Raw genomic sequence first — 17678 nt, forward strand, 5'->3', positions numbered from 1 at the left:
ACGCCACCCCACTGACGAGGTTTCAGTTTCAGCGGGTGCTTGCGATGTCGATTACTGCTGCGGGCTTGAACCCGGGCGAGTTTGGGACCCATTCCTTTCGGATAGGGGCTGCTACAGAGGCTACAGCCAGGGGTCTGAATGTTGAACAAGTTAAACGTGTGGGGCGTTGGTCCTCCAATTGTTATAAAAGGTATGTGCGGTTGCACATGTTGTGAAGCTATAATGATGTACTCATGCTTCCTGTTTTTGTTTGGTTTCAGTTGCGCGAGCCTACGAGGCGGGGCGAACTATGCAGTCGACCCAACACCGGGCCAGCGGTCAGACTTCACCGGCTGTGAAAAAGGAGGTGTGGGTCGTGGGCCACTCATACGTGAGGCGTGCCGCGGACGTATTCAAAGCAGGTGACATGATTCACGTGGCTGGGGAATACGGGTACAGGGTGTCCTTCTACGGAAAGGGCGGACTCTGTATTGACCAGTTTCAATCATTTTTTGAGGGTTTGCTAGGGCGGACGAGGTCACCGCCGTCTATAGTCATAGTACATCTTGGGGGCAATGATTTGGTCACCACTGGTAGACGACTTCTTCTTGAGGCAATGCTTTCCACTGTAAGTTGGTTGGCAAGGAGAGTTCCAGGGTGCACGATTGCATGGTCCCATTTGATCCCACGAAAGGCATGGCGGGGGGCTATTTCTGTTTCTGCTCTGAATCATTCAGTAAGGAAAATTAATAACAAAGTGAGTAGATTGTTCCGTTCCAATACACTGCATTCTATTTCGCATGGTTGTATTACTGGTGACAGTATGTATCTGGGGGATGGGGTTCATTTGTCCCGGGTGGGGAACGAGTTACTCATAGGGGACTGTATAGCTTGGCTACAGACTTTAAGACATGACCTTTAGGTAGGAGTGTTGTGGGGGGGTCCGGATAGCCGGTCAACTATCCGGCCTGTGGCGGTAAGGTCATGATCGGTGAGCACTAATTGGTAGATCCCTATGAGTGGGCGTCACCCATTACGGATGGGAGCGCGCGAGGGAGGTGGCCATTGGCCCCTCAACGGGGAGGCGGTTCCTTCTAAGGATGGGCCGCCGAAAGGAAAGGAAAGGCGGTCAAGGCCCCTTCCTGGGTAGGAGGGGTTACAGCCCCCTCCTGGAGAATTTCCCGGGGCCATGTCATCTGCGACGGCAGATGTGGTAAGTTGTGTGGGGTTTGGGAGGGGGGTCTACGCTACCTTCTAGAAACCTCACACGAGTCCTCGAACGACCTTTAAGTGGCGTCGAGTTTAATGGGGCCCCCGTCAAGTCAAGGGAAATTGGTAGTTGCACTTGAGGTCCGCCTCTGTGCGGTCGCCCCTCACAAGTGAGGGGGTCATTTCTGGTTTAGGGATCTTGACACCGGTTACGACCTTGCCGTTGGCCCTTAAACGTTAGGATGTAAAATTTCAAATTGCAAGTTAATATTTTGTAGGATGTTAGTTCGGCTAGGAGAACCTTTGTATTAGAGCATATGTTAAGGTTAGCCAAACATCGCAAATGTGGTAATGAAATTGTACATAATATGAAACTGTTATTTTAATGTTTTAATTTTGTTTCATATTTTAATAAATACGGCCGGGAGGGTCACTCCCTCCCGTCTTCCAAAAGTTCAGAACTGTTTCCGGTTTCCCATCCTTGGGGATTGTGTTGCGAGGGGGTGGCGGGTATCTCGGCCATATGGAAAGGGGCGACCATTCGGTCCCCCCGAACGTATGGTGGAGTGCCACGATCCCCCCGGGAAGCCATCTTGGGCGGGAGGCGAGCCTCGGCTGGTATGCCCGAAGCGGCGTAGCCGGGGCGCGCCTTTTTCCCGCCCTGGAGTGGGCTGGCCTAGACACTGACGCGGCCGGCCATGCCCTTTGGGGCAGGCAGGGGCGGGTGTACGCCCGCCCTGAAGACGGATAAAAGGAGCAACAAGCCAAGAAAGCATCCTCTTGTTCCTGTGCTCTGAAGGTGCACCTCCTCGCTGCACGTGAGCTCGAGACGGAACGAAGAGCCAATTTTGACCCACCCACCAGCCCCTGAGGACAGCTACTTGTTGTGAATAAAGTTTTTGATGTGGTAACTCTATCTTCTTTCAGGTTGTGATGACTGTCGTGATATTTTGAATCTGCAATAAAGATGGTCAAGTGTTGGATGTTTTCAAATAAAGTATTTGCACCAGTGTGGATCAATAATCATGCTTATAATATATAATTCTTTGGTAATTTAGTAATTTAGATAGTTTGTCGTATTTATTGTTGGGCGGTAAGGTCATGATCGGTGAGCACTAATTGGTAGATCCCTATGAGTGGGCGTCACCCATTACGGATGGGAGCGCGCGAGGGAGGTGGCCATTGGCCCCTCAACGGGGAGGCGGTTCCTTCTAAGGATGGGCCGCCGAAAGGAAAGGAAAGGCGGTCAAGGCCCCTTCCTGGGTAGGAGGGGTTACAGCCCCCTCCTGGAGAATTTCCCGGGGCCATGTCATCTGCGACGGCAGATGTGGTAAGTTGTGTGGGGTTTGGGAGGGGGGTCTACGCTACCTTCTAGAAACCTCACACGAGTCCTCGAACGACCTTTAAGTGGCGTTGAGTTTAATGGGGCCCCCGTCAAGTCAAGGGAAATTGGTAGTTGCACTTGAGGTCCGCCTCTGTGCGGTCGCCACTCACAAGTGAGGGGGTCATTTCTGGTTTAGGGATCTTGACACCGGTTACGACCTTGCCGTTGGCCCTTAAACGTTAGGATGTACAATTTCAAATTGCAAGTTAATATTTTGTAGGATGTTAGTTCGGCTAGGAGAACCTTTGTATTAGAGCATATGTTAAGGTTAGCCAAACATCGCAAATGTGGTAATGAAATTGTACATAATATGAAACTGTTATTTTAATGTTTTAATTTTGTTTCATATTTTAATAAATACGGCCGGGAGGGTCACTCCCTCCCGTCTTCCAAAAGTTCAGAACTGTTTCCGGTTTCCCATCCTTGGGGATTGTGTTGCGAGGGGGTGGCGGGTATCTCGGCCATATGGTATGAAAATCCATTTTAACATTGTGTTATATCGTAAATATTTGAAAAAGGACCTTTACTTAATCATGAAGATGTATTTCATTTTGCAAAGTTTTTGGATAGTCGTTAAATTGTGTTTAGTACAGTAAATCCCTACTTCAAAACTTGGCCAAATTTACATTTGGGGAAATTAGATTATAATTAAGGACCAATGTTTTTCATAAACTAAAACCAGGACATAATATTTGCAAAACCAAGTTGCTGAGCTTCCTATTTGATTGAAGTGTCTCTTGGTGACAAATGTGAAAATTCATAGCAATGCTTCAGACTTTTCAAATATAGCAATTGTTATTGCAATAATTGAAAAATTGATTGAAAGGATTGTATGGTTTTATTTTCTGGTACTGAAAATGAAACAACTTTACAATGATCTATTAAGTTATATCCCTTTTCCAATGACACATCCATTTACTATTATTGCTAATGTGATTCCAATTGCTACATCAATTAGAACTTGCAGTATGACATTTACAGCTATTTTAGGTATAATATTTGTTCCCTTTAATTTACGTAATCAACAAAGAAACACATAACCCTGCATTAGTTGGACTGGGAAGGATGCAATGGGTCTAACTTAAGGTTTAGTTGGTATGTGAAATTATTTGTTGTGATGAGAATATGGCAAAGAAAAAAAATATATAAATTAGATCCTTTAAACAAAGGACAGCAGATTAAGTCAAAATAAGTTGCTCACATTTAATTGTGATTAATAACCCCTGTCCCCAAAATTAAATGTGATGTCACAATATTCTAACCAATCATTCCCTATCCCTCAAAGTAAGGCCGATTTCCAATTGGGATACAGATTATGCAAATCAAGAAGTAAAAGTAGCCTAATCATAAAAACAAAGAAATGCAATCAGGTCTATGTTCTGCTAATTGTCAAAATGGTTTTGGAGTCAATTATTAAACATTTGTAGCAGCACCCAACTGCAACTTTAACTAATCAGAAATGTCAACAACTAGAATAGCACATTTCATTGTAGCTGACATTCATGGCTATTGAAATAGATTGTAATTTCTTCTCCAGTTCTTGTTATATCATAAGCAATAGAAACACATACTTGCAGTACCAGTTGGGCCTGTATAGGCCTCCGTGGTTCCAGTAAAAGGTTTACTTGCTAAATGAGAAAATCAGTTAGAGTGAGAAGACAGTTAAGCATAGAATATAGAACTTATCATAATTTAGTCATTAATGTAAAGGAAAGAATGCTTTGGCAAATTGAGGTTACTAATTTGTATTTTAGTTAGAAACTTCCTGTGGTGTAAATGGTACAAAGCTATATTCTAAGTAATGGATTAACTTCTCAAAAAACAAGGACTATTTCAAAACCACAATATTAATAATGTAAACTGATATAAACATTATTTGAAGGTTTAAAAACTGTCAATGGATTCCATTATTTAGTGAATAGAAGTTGCTAAATACTACAAATGGTCAAGAATTGTTTAAATCATGGTGCAATTAAAACTCATTGCAATGTTTCCTAAATAATCAAATCACAGGAATAAAACAAAGCACATGAAGACATTGGTCTTAATAGTAATCAAAATGACTAATGATTTTGAAGTGTGTTTCTTGATACATAGATATATAATCATATGTTATTTGTTTCCCCACTTTTGGTGCTACTTAATAAGATGGAAAGGCATACTCTCAATCACAGTAAGTCTGCTATCAAGTTTGCGCGTAACCATAGTCAGATATCCACCTTCCTACAGTACATCAATTAGAACTTGCAGTATGACATTTACATCTATTTTATGTATAATATTTGCGCAATCAACAAAGAAACACATAACCCAGCATTAGTTGGACTGGGAAGGATGCAATGGGTCTAACTTAAGGTTTCGTTGGTATGTGAAATTATTTGTTGTGATGAGAATATGGCAAAGACAAAAATATATAAATTAGATCCTTTAAACAAAGGACAGCAGATTAAGTCAAAATAAGTTGCTCACATTTGATTGTGATTAATCTCCCCTGTCCCCAAAATTAAATGTGATGTCACAATATTCTAACCAATCATTCTCTATCCCTCAAAGTAAGGCCAATTTCCTATTGGGATACAGAATATGCAAATCAAGAAGTAAAAGTAGCCTAATCATAAAAACAAAGAAATACAATCAGGTCTATGCCCAGCTAATTGTAAAAATGGTTTTGGAGTCAATTATTAAACATTTGTAGCAGCACCCAACTGTAACTTTAACTAATCAGAAATTTCAACAACTAGAATAGCACATTTCATTGTAGCTGACATTTATGGCTATTGAAATAGATTGTAATTTCTTCTCCAGTTTTTGTGATATCATAAGCAATAGAAACACATACTTGCAGTACCAGTTGGGCCTGTATAGGCCTCCGTGGTTCCAGTAAAAGGTTTACTTGCTAAATGAGAAAATCAGTTAGAGTGAGAAGACAGTTAAGCATAGAACATAGAACTTTTCATAATTTAGTCATTAATGTAAAGGAAAGAAGGCTTTGGCAAATTAAGGTTACTAATATGTATTTTAGTTAGAAACTTCCTGTGGTGTAAATGGTACAAAGCTATATTCTAAGTAATGGATTCCCTTCTCAAAAAACAAGGAGAATCTAAAAACTGCAATATTAATAATGTAAGCTGATATAAACATTATTTGAAGGTTTAAAAATTTCAATGGATTCCATTATTTAGTGAATAGAAATTGCTAAATACTACAAAAAGTCAAGAATTGTTTAAATCATGGTGCAATTAAAAGTCATTGAAACGTTTCCTAAATAATCACATCACAGGAATAAAACAAAGCACATGAAGACATTGGTCTTAAGGGTAATCAAAATGACTAATGATTTTGAAGTGTGTTTCTTGATACATAGATATATAATCATATGTAATTTGTTTCCCCACTTTTGGTGCTGCTTAATAAGATGGAAAAGCATACTCTCAATCACAGTAAGTCTGCTATCGGATCCAATAGATACTCGAGGATGTACATTTGTTATATTAAAGGATGGGTTATAGTCTATCTGTAATTGAGAAGATTCAACTTTCATAGTTAAAAAGAATTTAAAGTGTGCCAAAACATGTCTGCTGAATTTAATTTTAGCTAGTAATTAACTAGACGAACAACAAGCCAAGCTGACAATCATGTCACAAATGTCAACCTTTTTAATTACCAACTCGGCTCCTATGATCAATGTCCTGTTTGTAGTAATGAGAGTATAACTAAGAGGTTAATATATTTATAATGAAATAATTTACGTACACAAACACAATCTTTTTTTGTGCAGGAATGTTGCAGCCCTTCTTTTCAGGTAAAGTTTTCCTCAGCTGGAAATTCTGAAAATTAAATTTAATGGGCACCATGTACTAACCAGTCAACCCACTTGAATAACGGAAATTGCAAGAAATAAATTGTGCTAGCAACACTTCAAAATATGGCAATTGGTAGGACGTTATATATCTCTGTCTATCTTAGAGTATGTTGCCTATTTTTTATCTTTAACAGTCTTCATATATTTATGAAGCACATATTTGCAGTACTAGTGATGTTCGTATGGACTTTGATGGTTCCAGGAGGGGGTATAGTTGCATAGCTTAGAATGAATGAGGTAAAACTAAGACTATGGTATGAAAATCCATTTTAACATTGTGTAATATCGTAAATATTTGAAAAAGGACTTTTACTTAATCATGAAGATGTATTTCATTTTGCAAAGTTTTTGGATAGTCGTTAAATTGAGTTTAGTACAGTAAATCTCTACTTCAAAACGTAGCCAAATTTACATTTGGGGAAATGAAATTACAATTAAGGATCAATGTTTTTCATAAACTAAAACCAGGACATAATATTTGCAAACCCAAGTTGCTAAGCTTCCTATTTGATTGAAGTGTCTCTATGTGACAAATGTGAAAATGCATAGCAATGCTTCAGGACACTTCAAATATAGCAATTGTAGATGGAATAATTGAAAAATTGATTGAAAGGATTGTGTGGTTTTATTTTCTGGTACTAAAAATGAAACAACTTTACAATGATCTTTTAAGTTATTTCCCTTTTCCAATGACACATCCATTTATTATTATTGCTAATGTGATTCCAATTGGTACATCAATTAGAACTTGCAGTGTGACATTTACAGCTATTTTAGGTATAATATTTGTTCCCTTTAATTTACGCTATCAACAAAGAAACACATAACTCTGCACTAGCTGGACTGTGAAGGATGCAATGGGTCTAACTTAAGGTTTAGTTGGTATGTGAAACTATTTGTTATGATGAGAATATGGCAAAGAAAAAACATATAAATTAGATCCTTTACACAAAGGACAGCAGATTAAGTCAAAATAAGTTGCTCACATTTAATTGTGATTAATATCCCCTGTCCCCAAAATCAAATGTGATGTCACAATATTCTAACCAATCATTCCCTATCCCTCAAAGTAAGGCCAATTTCCAATTGGGATACAGAATATGCAAATCAAGAAGTAAAAGTAGCCAAATCATAAAAACAAAGAAATGCAATCAGGTCTATGCTCTGCTAATTGTCAAAATGGTTTTGGAGTTAATTATTAAACATTTGTAGCAGCACCCAACTGAAACTTTAACTAATCAGGAAGTTCCACAATTGGAATAGCAGATTTCATTGTAGCTGTCATTTATGGCTATTGAAATAGATTGTAATTTCTTCTCCAGTTCTTGTTATATCATAAGCAATAGAAACACATACTTGCAGTACCAGTTGGGCCTGTATAGGCCTCCGTGGTTCCAGTAAAAGGTTTACTTGCTAAATGAGAAAATCAGTTAGAGTGAGAAGACAGTTAAGCATAGAAAATAGAACTATTCATAATTTAGTCATTAATGTAAAGGAAAGAAGGCTTAGGCAAATTAAGGTTACTAATATGTATTTGAGTTAGAAACTTCCTGTGGTGTAAATGGTACAAAGCTATATTCTAAGTAATGGATTCCCTTCTCGAAAAACAAGGACAATTCCAAAACTGCAATATTAATAATGTAAACTGATATAAACATTATTTGAAGGTTTAAAAATTTCAATAGATTCCATTATTTAGTGAATAGAAGTTGCCAAATACTACAAAAGGTCAAGAATTGTTTATATCATGGTGCAATAAAAAGTAATTGCAACGCTTCCTAAATAATCAAATCACAGGAATAAAACAAAGCACATGAAGACATTGGTCTTATGGGTAATCAAAATGACTAATGATTTTGAAGTGTGTTTCTTGATACATAGATATATAATCATATGTAATTTGTTTCCCCACTTTTGGTGCTGCTTAATAAGATGGAAAAGCATACTCTCAATCACAGTAAGTCTGCTATCGGATCCAATAGATACTCGAGGATGTACATTTGTTATATTAAAGGATGGGTTATAGTCTATCTGTAATTGAGAAGATTCAACTTTCATAGTTAAAAAGAATTTAAAGTGTGCCAAAACATGTCTGCTGAATTTAATTTTAGCTAGTAATTAACTAGACGAACAACAAGCCAAGCTGACAATCATGTCACAAATGTCAACCTTTTTTATTACCAACTCGGCTCCTATGATCAATGTCCTGTTTGTAGTAATGAGAGTATAACTAAGAGGTTAATATATTTATAATGAAATAATTTACGTACACAAACACAATCTTTTTTTGTGCAGGAATGTTGCAGCCCTTCTTTTCAGGTAAAGTTTTCCTCAGCTGGAAATTCTGAAAATTAAATTTAATGGGCACCATGTACTAACCAGTCAACCCACTTGAATAACGGAAATTGCAAGAATTAAATTGTGCTAGCAACACTTCAAAATATGGCAATTGGTAGGACGTTATATATCTCTGTCTATCTTAGAGTATGTTGCCTATTTTTTATCTTTAACAGTCTTCATATATTTATGAATCACATATTTGCAGTACTAGTGATGTTCGTATGGACTTTGATGGTTCCAGGAGGGGGTATAGTTGCATAGCTTAGAATGAATGAGGTAAAACTAAGACTATGGTATGAAAAACCATTTTAACATTGTGTAATATCGTAAATATTTGAAAAAGGACTTTTACTTAATCATGAAGATGTATTTCATTTTGCAAAGTTTTTGGATAGTCGTTAAATTGAGTTTAGTACAGTAAATCTCTACTTCAAAACTTAGCCAAATTTACATTTGGGGAAATGAAATTACAATTAAGGATCAATGTTTTTCATAAACTAAAACCAGGACATAATATTTGCAAACCCAAGTTGCTAAGCTTCCTATTTGATTGAAGTGTCTCTATGTGACAAATGTGAAAATGCATAGCAATGCTTCAGGACACTTCAAATATAGCAATTGTAGATGGAATAATTGAAAAATTGATTGAAAGGATTGTATGGTTTTATTTTCTGGTACTAAAAATTAAACAACTTTACAATGATCTTTTAAGTTATTTCCCTTTTCCAATGACACATTCATTTATTAATATTGCTAATGTGATTCCAATTGGTACATCAATTAGAACTTGCAGTGTGACATTTACAGCTATTTTAGGTATAATATTTGTTCCCTTTAATTTACGCTATCAACAAAGAAACACATAACCCTGCACTAGCTGGACTGTGAAGGATGCAATGGGTCTAACTTAAGGTTTAGTTGGTATGTGAAACTATTTGTTATGATGAGAATATGGAAAAGAAAAAACATATAAATTAGATCCTTTACACAAAGAACAGCAGATTAAGTCAAAATAAGTTGCTCACATTTAATTGTGATTAATATCCCCTGTCCCCAAAATCAAATGTGATGTCACAATACTCTAACCAATCATTCCCTATCCCTCAAAGTAAGGCCAATTTCCAATTGGGATACAGAATATGCAAATCAAGAAGTAAAAGTAGCCAAATCATAAAAACAAAGAAATGCAATCAGGTCTATGCTCTTCTAATTGTCAAAATGGTTTTGGAGTTAATTATTAAACATTTGTAGCAGCACCCAACTGAAACTTTAACTAATCAGGAAGTTCCACAATTGGAATAGCAGATTTCATTGTAGCTGTCATTTATGGCTATTGAAATAGATTGTAATTTCTTCTCCAGTTCTTGTTATATCATAAGCAATAGAAACACATACTTGCAGTACCAGTTGGGCCTGTATAGGCCTCCGTGGTTCCAGTAAAAGGTTTACTTGCTAAATGAGAAAATCAGTTAGAGTGAGAAGACAGTTAAGCATAGAAAATAGAACTATTCATAATTTAGTCATTAATCTAACGGAAAGAAGGCTTAGGCAAATTGAGGTTACTAATATGTATTTGAGTTAGAAACTTCCTGTGGTGTAAATGGTACAAAGCTATATTCTAAGTAATGGATTCCCTTCTCGAAAAACAAGGACAATTTCAAAACTGCAATGTTAATAATGTAAACTGATATAAACATTATTTGAAGGTTTAAAAATTGCAATGGATTCCATTATTTAGTGAATAGAAGTTGCCAAATACTACAAAAGGTCAAGAATTGTTTATATCATGGTGCAATTAAAAGTCATTGCAACGTTTCCTAAATAATCAAATCACAGGAATAAAACAAAGCACATGAAGACATTGGTCTTAAGGGTAATCAAAATGACTAATGATTTTGAAGTGTGTTTCTTGATACATAGATATATAATCATATGTAATTTGTTTCCCCACTTTTGGTGCTGCTTAATAAGATGGAAAAGCATACTCTCAATCACAGTAAGTCTGCTATCGGATCCAATAGATACTCGAGGATGTACATTTGTTATATTAAAGGATGGGTTATAGTCTATCTGTAATTGAGAAGATTCAACTTTCATAGTTAAAAAGAATTTAAAGTGTGCCAAAACATGTCTGCTGAATTTAATTTTAGCTAGTAATTAACTAGACGAACAACAAGCCAAGCTGACAATCATGTCACAAAAGTCAACCTTTTTAATTACCAACTCGGCTCCTATGATCAATGTCCTGTTTGTAGTAATGAGAGTATAACTTAGAGGTTAATATATTTATAATGAAATAATTTCCGTACACAAACACAATCTTTTTTTGTGCAGGAATGTTGCAGCCCTTCTTTTCAGGTAAAGTTTTCCTCAGCTGGAAATTCTGAAAATTAAATTTAATGGGCACCATGTACTAACCAGTCAACCCACTTGAATAACGGAAATTGCAAGAATTAAATTGTGCTAGCAACACTTCAAAATATGGCAATTGGTAGGACGTTATATATCTCTGTCTATCTTAGAGTATGTTGCCTATTTTTTATCTTTAACAGTCTTCATATATTTATGAATCACATATTTGCAGTACTAGTGATGTTCGTATGGACTTTGATGGTTCCAGGAGGGGGTATAGTTGCATAGCTTAGAATGAATGAGGTAAAACTAAGACTATGGTATGAAAAACCATTTTAACATTGTGTAATATCGTAAATATTTGAAAAAGGACTTTTACTTAATCATGAAGATGTATTTCATTTTGCAAAGTTTTTGGATAGTCGTTAAATTGAGTTTAGTACAGTAAATCTCTACTTCAAAACTTAGCCAAATTTACATTTGGGGAAATGAAATTACAATTAAGGATCAATGTTTTTCATAAACTAAAACCAGGACATAATATTTGCAAACCCAAGTTGCTAAGCTTCCTATTTGATTGAAGTGTCTCTATGTGACAAATGTGAAAATGCATAGCAATGCTTCAGGACACTTCAAATATAGCAATTGTAGATGGAATAATTGAAAAATTGATTGAAAGGATTGTATGGTTTTATTTTCTGGTACTAAAAATTAAACAACTTTACAATGATCTTTTAAGTTATTTCCCTTTTCCAATGACACATTCATTTATTAATATTGCTAATGTGATTCCAATTGGTACATCAATTAGAACTTGCAGTGTGACATTTACAGCTATTTTAGGTATAATATTTGTTCCCTTTAATTTACGCTATCAACAAAGAAACACATAACCCTGCACTAGCTGGACTGTGAAGGATGCAATGGGTCTAACTTAAGGTTTAGTTGGTATGTGAAACTATTTGTTATGATGAGAATATGGAAAAGAAAAAACATATAAATTAGATCCTTTACACAAAGAACAGCAGATTAAGTCAAAATAAGTTGCTCACATTTAATTGTGATTAATATCCCCTGTCCCCAAAATCAAATGTGATGTCACAATACTCTAACCAATCATTCCCTATCCCTCAAAGTAAGGCCAATTTCCAATTGGGATACAGAATATGCAAATCAAGAAGTAAAAGTAGCCAAATCATAAAAACAAAGAAATGCAATCAGGTCTATGCTCTTCTAATTGTCAAAATGGTTTTGGAGTTAATTATTAAACATTTGTAGCAGCACCCAACTGAAACTTTAACTAATCAGGAAGTTCCACAATTGGAATAGCAGATTTCATTGTAGCTGTCATTTATGGCTATTGAAATAGATTGTAATTTCTTCTCCAGTTCTTGTTATATCATAAGCAATAGAAACACATACTTGCAGTACCAGTTGGGCCTGTATAGGCCTCCGTGGTTCCAGTAAAAGGTTTACTTGCTAAATGAGAAAATCAGTTAGAGTGAGAAGACAGTTAAGCATAGAAAATAGAACTATTCATAATTTAGTCATTAATCTAACGGAAAGAAGGCTTAGGCAAATTGAGGTTACTAATATGTATTTGAGTTAGAAACTTCCTGTGGTGTAAATGGTACAAAGCTATATTCTAAGTAATGGATTCCCTTCTCGAAAAACAAGGACAATTTCAAAACTGCAATGTTAATAATGTAAACTGATATAAACATTATTTGAAGGTTTAAAAATTGCAATGGATTCCATTATTTAGTGAATAGAAGTTGCCAAATACTACAAAAGGTCAAGAATTGTTTATATCATGGTGCAATTAAAAGTCATTGCAACGTTTCCTAAATAATCAAATCACAGGAATAAAACAAAGCACATGAAGACATTGGTCTTAAGGGTAATCAAAATGACTAATGATTTTGAAGTGTGTTTCTTGATACATAGATATATAATCATATGTAATTTGTTTCCCCACTTTTGGTGCTGCTTAATAAGATGGAAAAGCATACTCTCAATCACAGTAAGTCTGCTATCGGATCCAATAGATACTCGAGGATGTACATTTGTTATATTAAAGGATGGGTTATAGTCTATCTGTAATTGAGAAGATTCAACTTTCATAGTTAAAAAGAATTTAAAGTGTGCCAAAACATGTCTGCTGAATTTAATTTTAGCTAGTAATTAACTAGACGAACAACAAGCCAAGCTGACAATCATGTCACAAAAGTCAACCTTTTTAATTACCAACTCGGCTCCTATGATCAATGTCCTGTTTGTAGTAATGAGAGTATAACTTAGAGGTTAATATATTTATAATGAAATAATTTCCGTACACAAACACAATCTTTTTTTGTGCAGGAATGTTGCAGCCCTTCTTTTCAGGTAAAGTTTTCCTCAGCTGGAAATTCTGAAAATTAAATTTAATGGGCACCATGTACTAACCAGTCAACCCACTTGAATAACGGAAATTGCAAGAATTAAATTGTACTAGCAACACTACAAAATATGGCAATTGGTAGGACGTTATATATCTCTGTCTATCTTAGAGTATGTTGCCTATTTTTTATCTTTAACAGTCTTCATATATTTATGAAGCACATATTTGCAGTACTAGTGATGTTCGTATGGACTTTGATGGTTCCAGGAGGGGGTATAGTTGCATAGCTTAGAATGAATGAGGTAAAACTAAGACTATGGTATGAAAATCCATTTTAACATTGTGTAATATCGTAAATATTTGAAAAAGGACTTTTACTTAATCATGAAGATGTATTTCATTTTGCAAAGTTTTTGGATAGTCGTTAAATTGAGTTTAGTACAGTAAATCTCTACTTCAAAACTTAGCCAAATTTACATTTGGGGAAATGAAATTACAATTAAGGATCAATGTATTTCATAAACTAAAACCAGGACATAATATTTGCAAACCCAAGTTGCTAAGCTTCCTATTTGATTGAAGTGTCTCTATGTGACAAATGTGAAAATGCATAGCAATGCTTCAGGACACTTCAAATATAGCAATTGTAGATGGAATAATTGAAAAATTGATTGAAAGGATTGTGTGGTTTTATTTTCTGGTACTAAAAATGAAACAACTTTACAATGATCTTTTAAGTTATTTCCCTTTTCCAATGACACATCCATTTATTATTATTGCTAATGTGATTCCAATTGGTACATCAATTAGAACTTGCAGTGTGACATTTACAGCTATTTTAGGTATAATATTTGTTCCCTTTAATTTACACTATCAACAAAGAAACACATAACTCTGCACTAGCTGGACTGTGAAGGATGCAATGGGTCTAACTTAAGGTTTAGTTGGTATGTGAAACTATTTGTTATGATGAGAATATGGCAAAGAAAAAACATATAAATTAGATCCTTTACACAAAGGACAGCAGATTAAGTCAAAATAAGTTGCTCACATTTAATTGTGATTAATATCCCCTGTCCCCAAAATCAAATGTGATGTCACAATATTCTAACCAATCATTCCCTATCCCTCAAAGTAAGGCCAATTTCCAATTGGGATACAGAATATGCAAATCAAGAAGTAAAAGTAGCCAAATCATAAAAACAAAGAAATGCAATCAGGTCTATGCTCTGCTAATTGTCAAAATGGTTTTGGAGTTAATTATTAAACATTTGTAGCAGCACCCAACTGAAACTTTAACTAATCAGGAAGTTCCACAATTGGAATAGCAGATTTCATTGTAGCTGTCATTTATGGCTATTGAAATAGATTGTAATTTCTTCTCCAGTTCTTGTTATATCATAAGCAATAGAAACACATACTTGCAGTACCAGTTGGGCCTGTATAGGCCTCCGTGGTTCCAGTAAAAGGTTTACTTGCTAAATGAGAAAATCAGTTAGAGTGAGAAGACAGTTAAGCATAAAAAATAGAACTATTCATAATTTAGTCATTAATGTAAAGGAAAGAAGGCTTAGGCAAATTAAGGTTACTAATATGTATTTGAGTTAGAAACTTCCTGTGGTGTAAATGGTACAAAGCTATATTCTAAGTAATGGATTCCCTTCTCGAAAAACAAGGACAATTCCAAAACTGCAATATTAATAATGTAAACTGATATAAACATTATTTGAAGGTTTAAAAATTTCAATAGATTCCATTATTTAGTGAATAGAAGTTGCCAAATACTACAAAAGGTCAAGAATTGTTTATATCATGGTGCAATAAAAAGTAATTGCAACGCTTCCTAAATAATCAAATCACAGGAATAAAACAAAGCACATGAAGACATTGGTCTTATGGGTAATCAAAATGACTAATGATTTTGAAGTGTGTTTCTTGATACATAGATATATAATCATATGTAATTTGTTTCCCCACTTTTGGTGCTGCTTAATAAGATGGAAAAGCATACTCTCAATCACAGTAAGTCTGCTATCGGATCCAATAGATACTCGAGGATGTACATTTGTTATATTAAAGGATGGGTTATAGTCTATCTGTAATTGAGAAGATTCAACTTTCATAGTTAAAAAGAATTTAAAGTGTGCCAAAACATGTCTGCTGAATTTAATTTTAGCTAGTAATTAACTAGACGAACAACAAGCCAAGCTGACAATCATGTCACAAATGTCAACCTTTTTTATTACCAACTCGGCTCCTATGATCAATGTCCTGTTTGTAGTAATGAGAGTATAACTAAGAGGTTAATATATTTATAATGAAATAATTTACGTACACAAACACAATCTTTTTTTGTGCAGGAATGTTGCAGCCCTTCTTTTCAGGTAAAGTTTTCCTCAGCTGGAAATTCTGAAAATTAAATTTAATGGGCACCATGTACTAACCAGTCAACCCACTTGAATAACGGAAATTGCAAGAATTAAATTGTGCTAGCAACACTTCAAAATATGGCAATTGGTAGGACGTTATATATCTCTGTCTATCTTAGAGTATGTTGCCTATTTTTTATCTTTAACAGTCTTCATATATTTATGAATCACATATTTGCAGTACTAGTGATGTTCGTATGGACTTTGATGGTTCCAGGAGGGGGTATAGTTGCATAGCTTAGAATGAATGAGGTAAAACTAAGACTATGGTATGAAAAACCATTTTAACATTGTGTAATATCGTAAATATTTGAAAAAGGACTTTTACTTAATCATGAAGATGTATTTCATTTTGCAAAGTTTTTGGATAGTCGTTAAATTGAGTTTAGTACAGTAAATCTCTACTTCAAAACTTAGCCAAATTTACATTTGGGGAAATGAAATTACAATTAAGGATCAATGTTTTTCATAAACTAAAACCAGGACATAATATTTGCAAACCCAAGTTGCTAAGCTTCCTATTTGATTGAAGTGTCTCTATGTGACAAATGTGAAAATGCATAGCAATGCTTCAGGACACTTCAAATATAGCAATTGTAGATGGAATAATTGAAAAATTGATTGAAAGGATTGTATGGTTTTATTTTCTGGTACTAAAAATTAAACAACTTTACAATGATCTTTTAAGTTATTTCCCTTTTCCAATGACACATTCATTTATTAATATTGCTAATGTGATTCCAATTGGTACATCAATTAGAACTTGCAGTGTGACATTTACAGCTATTTTAGGTATAATATTTGTTCCCTTTAATTTACGCTATCAACAAAGAAACACATAACCCTGCACTAGCTGGACTGTGAAGGATGCAATGGGTCTAACTTAAGGTTTAGTTGGTATGTGAAACTATTTGTTATGATGAGAATATGGAAAAGAAAAAACATATAAATTAGATCCTTTACACAAAGAACAGCAGATTAAGTCAAAATAAGTTGCTCACATTTAATTGTGATTAATATCCCCTGTCCCCAAAATCAAATGTGATGTCACAATACTCTAACCAATCATTCCCTATCCCTCAAAGTAAGGCCAATTTCCAATTGGGATACAGAATATGCAAATCAAGAAGTAAAAGTAGCCAAATCATAAAAACAAAGAAATGCAATCAGGTCTATGCTCTTCTAATTGTCAAAATGGTTTTGGAGTTAATTATTAAACATTTGTAGCAGCACCCAACTGAAACTTTAACTAATCAGGAAGTTCCACAATTGGAATAGCAGATTTCATTGTAGCTGTCATTTATGGCTATTGAAATAGATTGTAATTTCTTCTCCAGTTCTTGTTATATCATAAGCAATAGAAACACATACTTGCAGTACCAGTTGGGCCTGTATAGGCCTCCGTGGTTCCAGTAAAAGGTTTACTTGCTAAATGAGAAAATCAGTTAGAGTGAGAAGACAGTTAAGCATAGAAAATAGAACTATTCATAATTTAGTCATTAATCTAACGGAAAGAAGGCTTAGGCAAATTGAGGTTACTAATATGTATTTGAGTTAGAAACTTCCTGTGGTGTAAATGGTACAAAGCTATATTCTAAGTAATGGATTCCCTTCTCGAAAAACAAGGACAATTTCAAAACTGCAATGTTAATAATGTAAACTGATATAAACATTATTTGAAGGTTTAAAAATTGCAATGGATTCCATTATTTAGTGAATAGAAGTTGCCAAATACTACAAAAG

The 17678-nt window shown here is 35.0% G+C and overlaps 1 protein-coding gene across 1 annotated transcript in view; it reads right to left on the reverse strand.

Annotated features, from left to right (window-relative positions):
• The window catches only part of LOC147750621 (uncharacterized), a 920203-nt gene that overhangs the window by 78571 nt on the left and 823954 nt on the right, over window positions 1-17678 (reverse strand). The window contains exons 23-29 of the mRNA XM_086929808.1: window positions 17307-17363; window positions 14928-14984; window positions 12549-12605; window positions 10170-10226; window positions 7791-7847; window positions 5412-5468; window positions 4144-4200 (exon numbers count right to left, since the gene is read on the reverse strand). Of these exons, the coding sequence (XP_086785934.1) occupies window positions 4144-4200; window positions 5412-5468; window positions 7791-7847; window positions 10170-10226; window positions 12549-12605; window positions 14928-14984; window positions 17307-17363 (399 nt within the window). The remainder of the gene's footprint in view (window positions 1-4143; window positions 4201-5411; window positions 5469-7790; window positions 7848-10169; window positions 10227-12548; window positions 12606-14927; window positions 14985-17306; window positions 17364-17678) is intronic.

This window comes from Lissotriton vulgaris, chromosome 1_1 (assembly GCF_964263255.1).
Source record: "Lissotriton vulgaris chromosome 1_1, aLisVul1.2, whole genome shotgun sequence".
In the NCBI taxonomy this organism is placed as follows: domain Eukaryota; kingdom Metazoa; phylum Chordata; class Amphibia; order Caudata; family Salamandridae; genus Lissotriton; species Lissotriton vulgaris.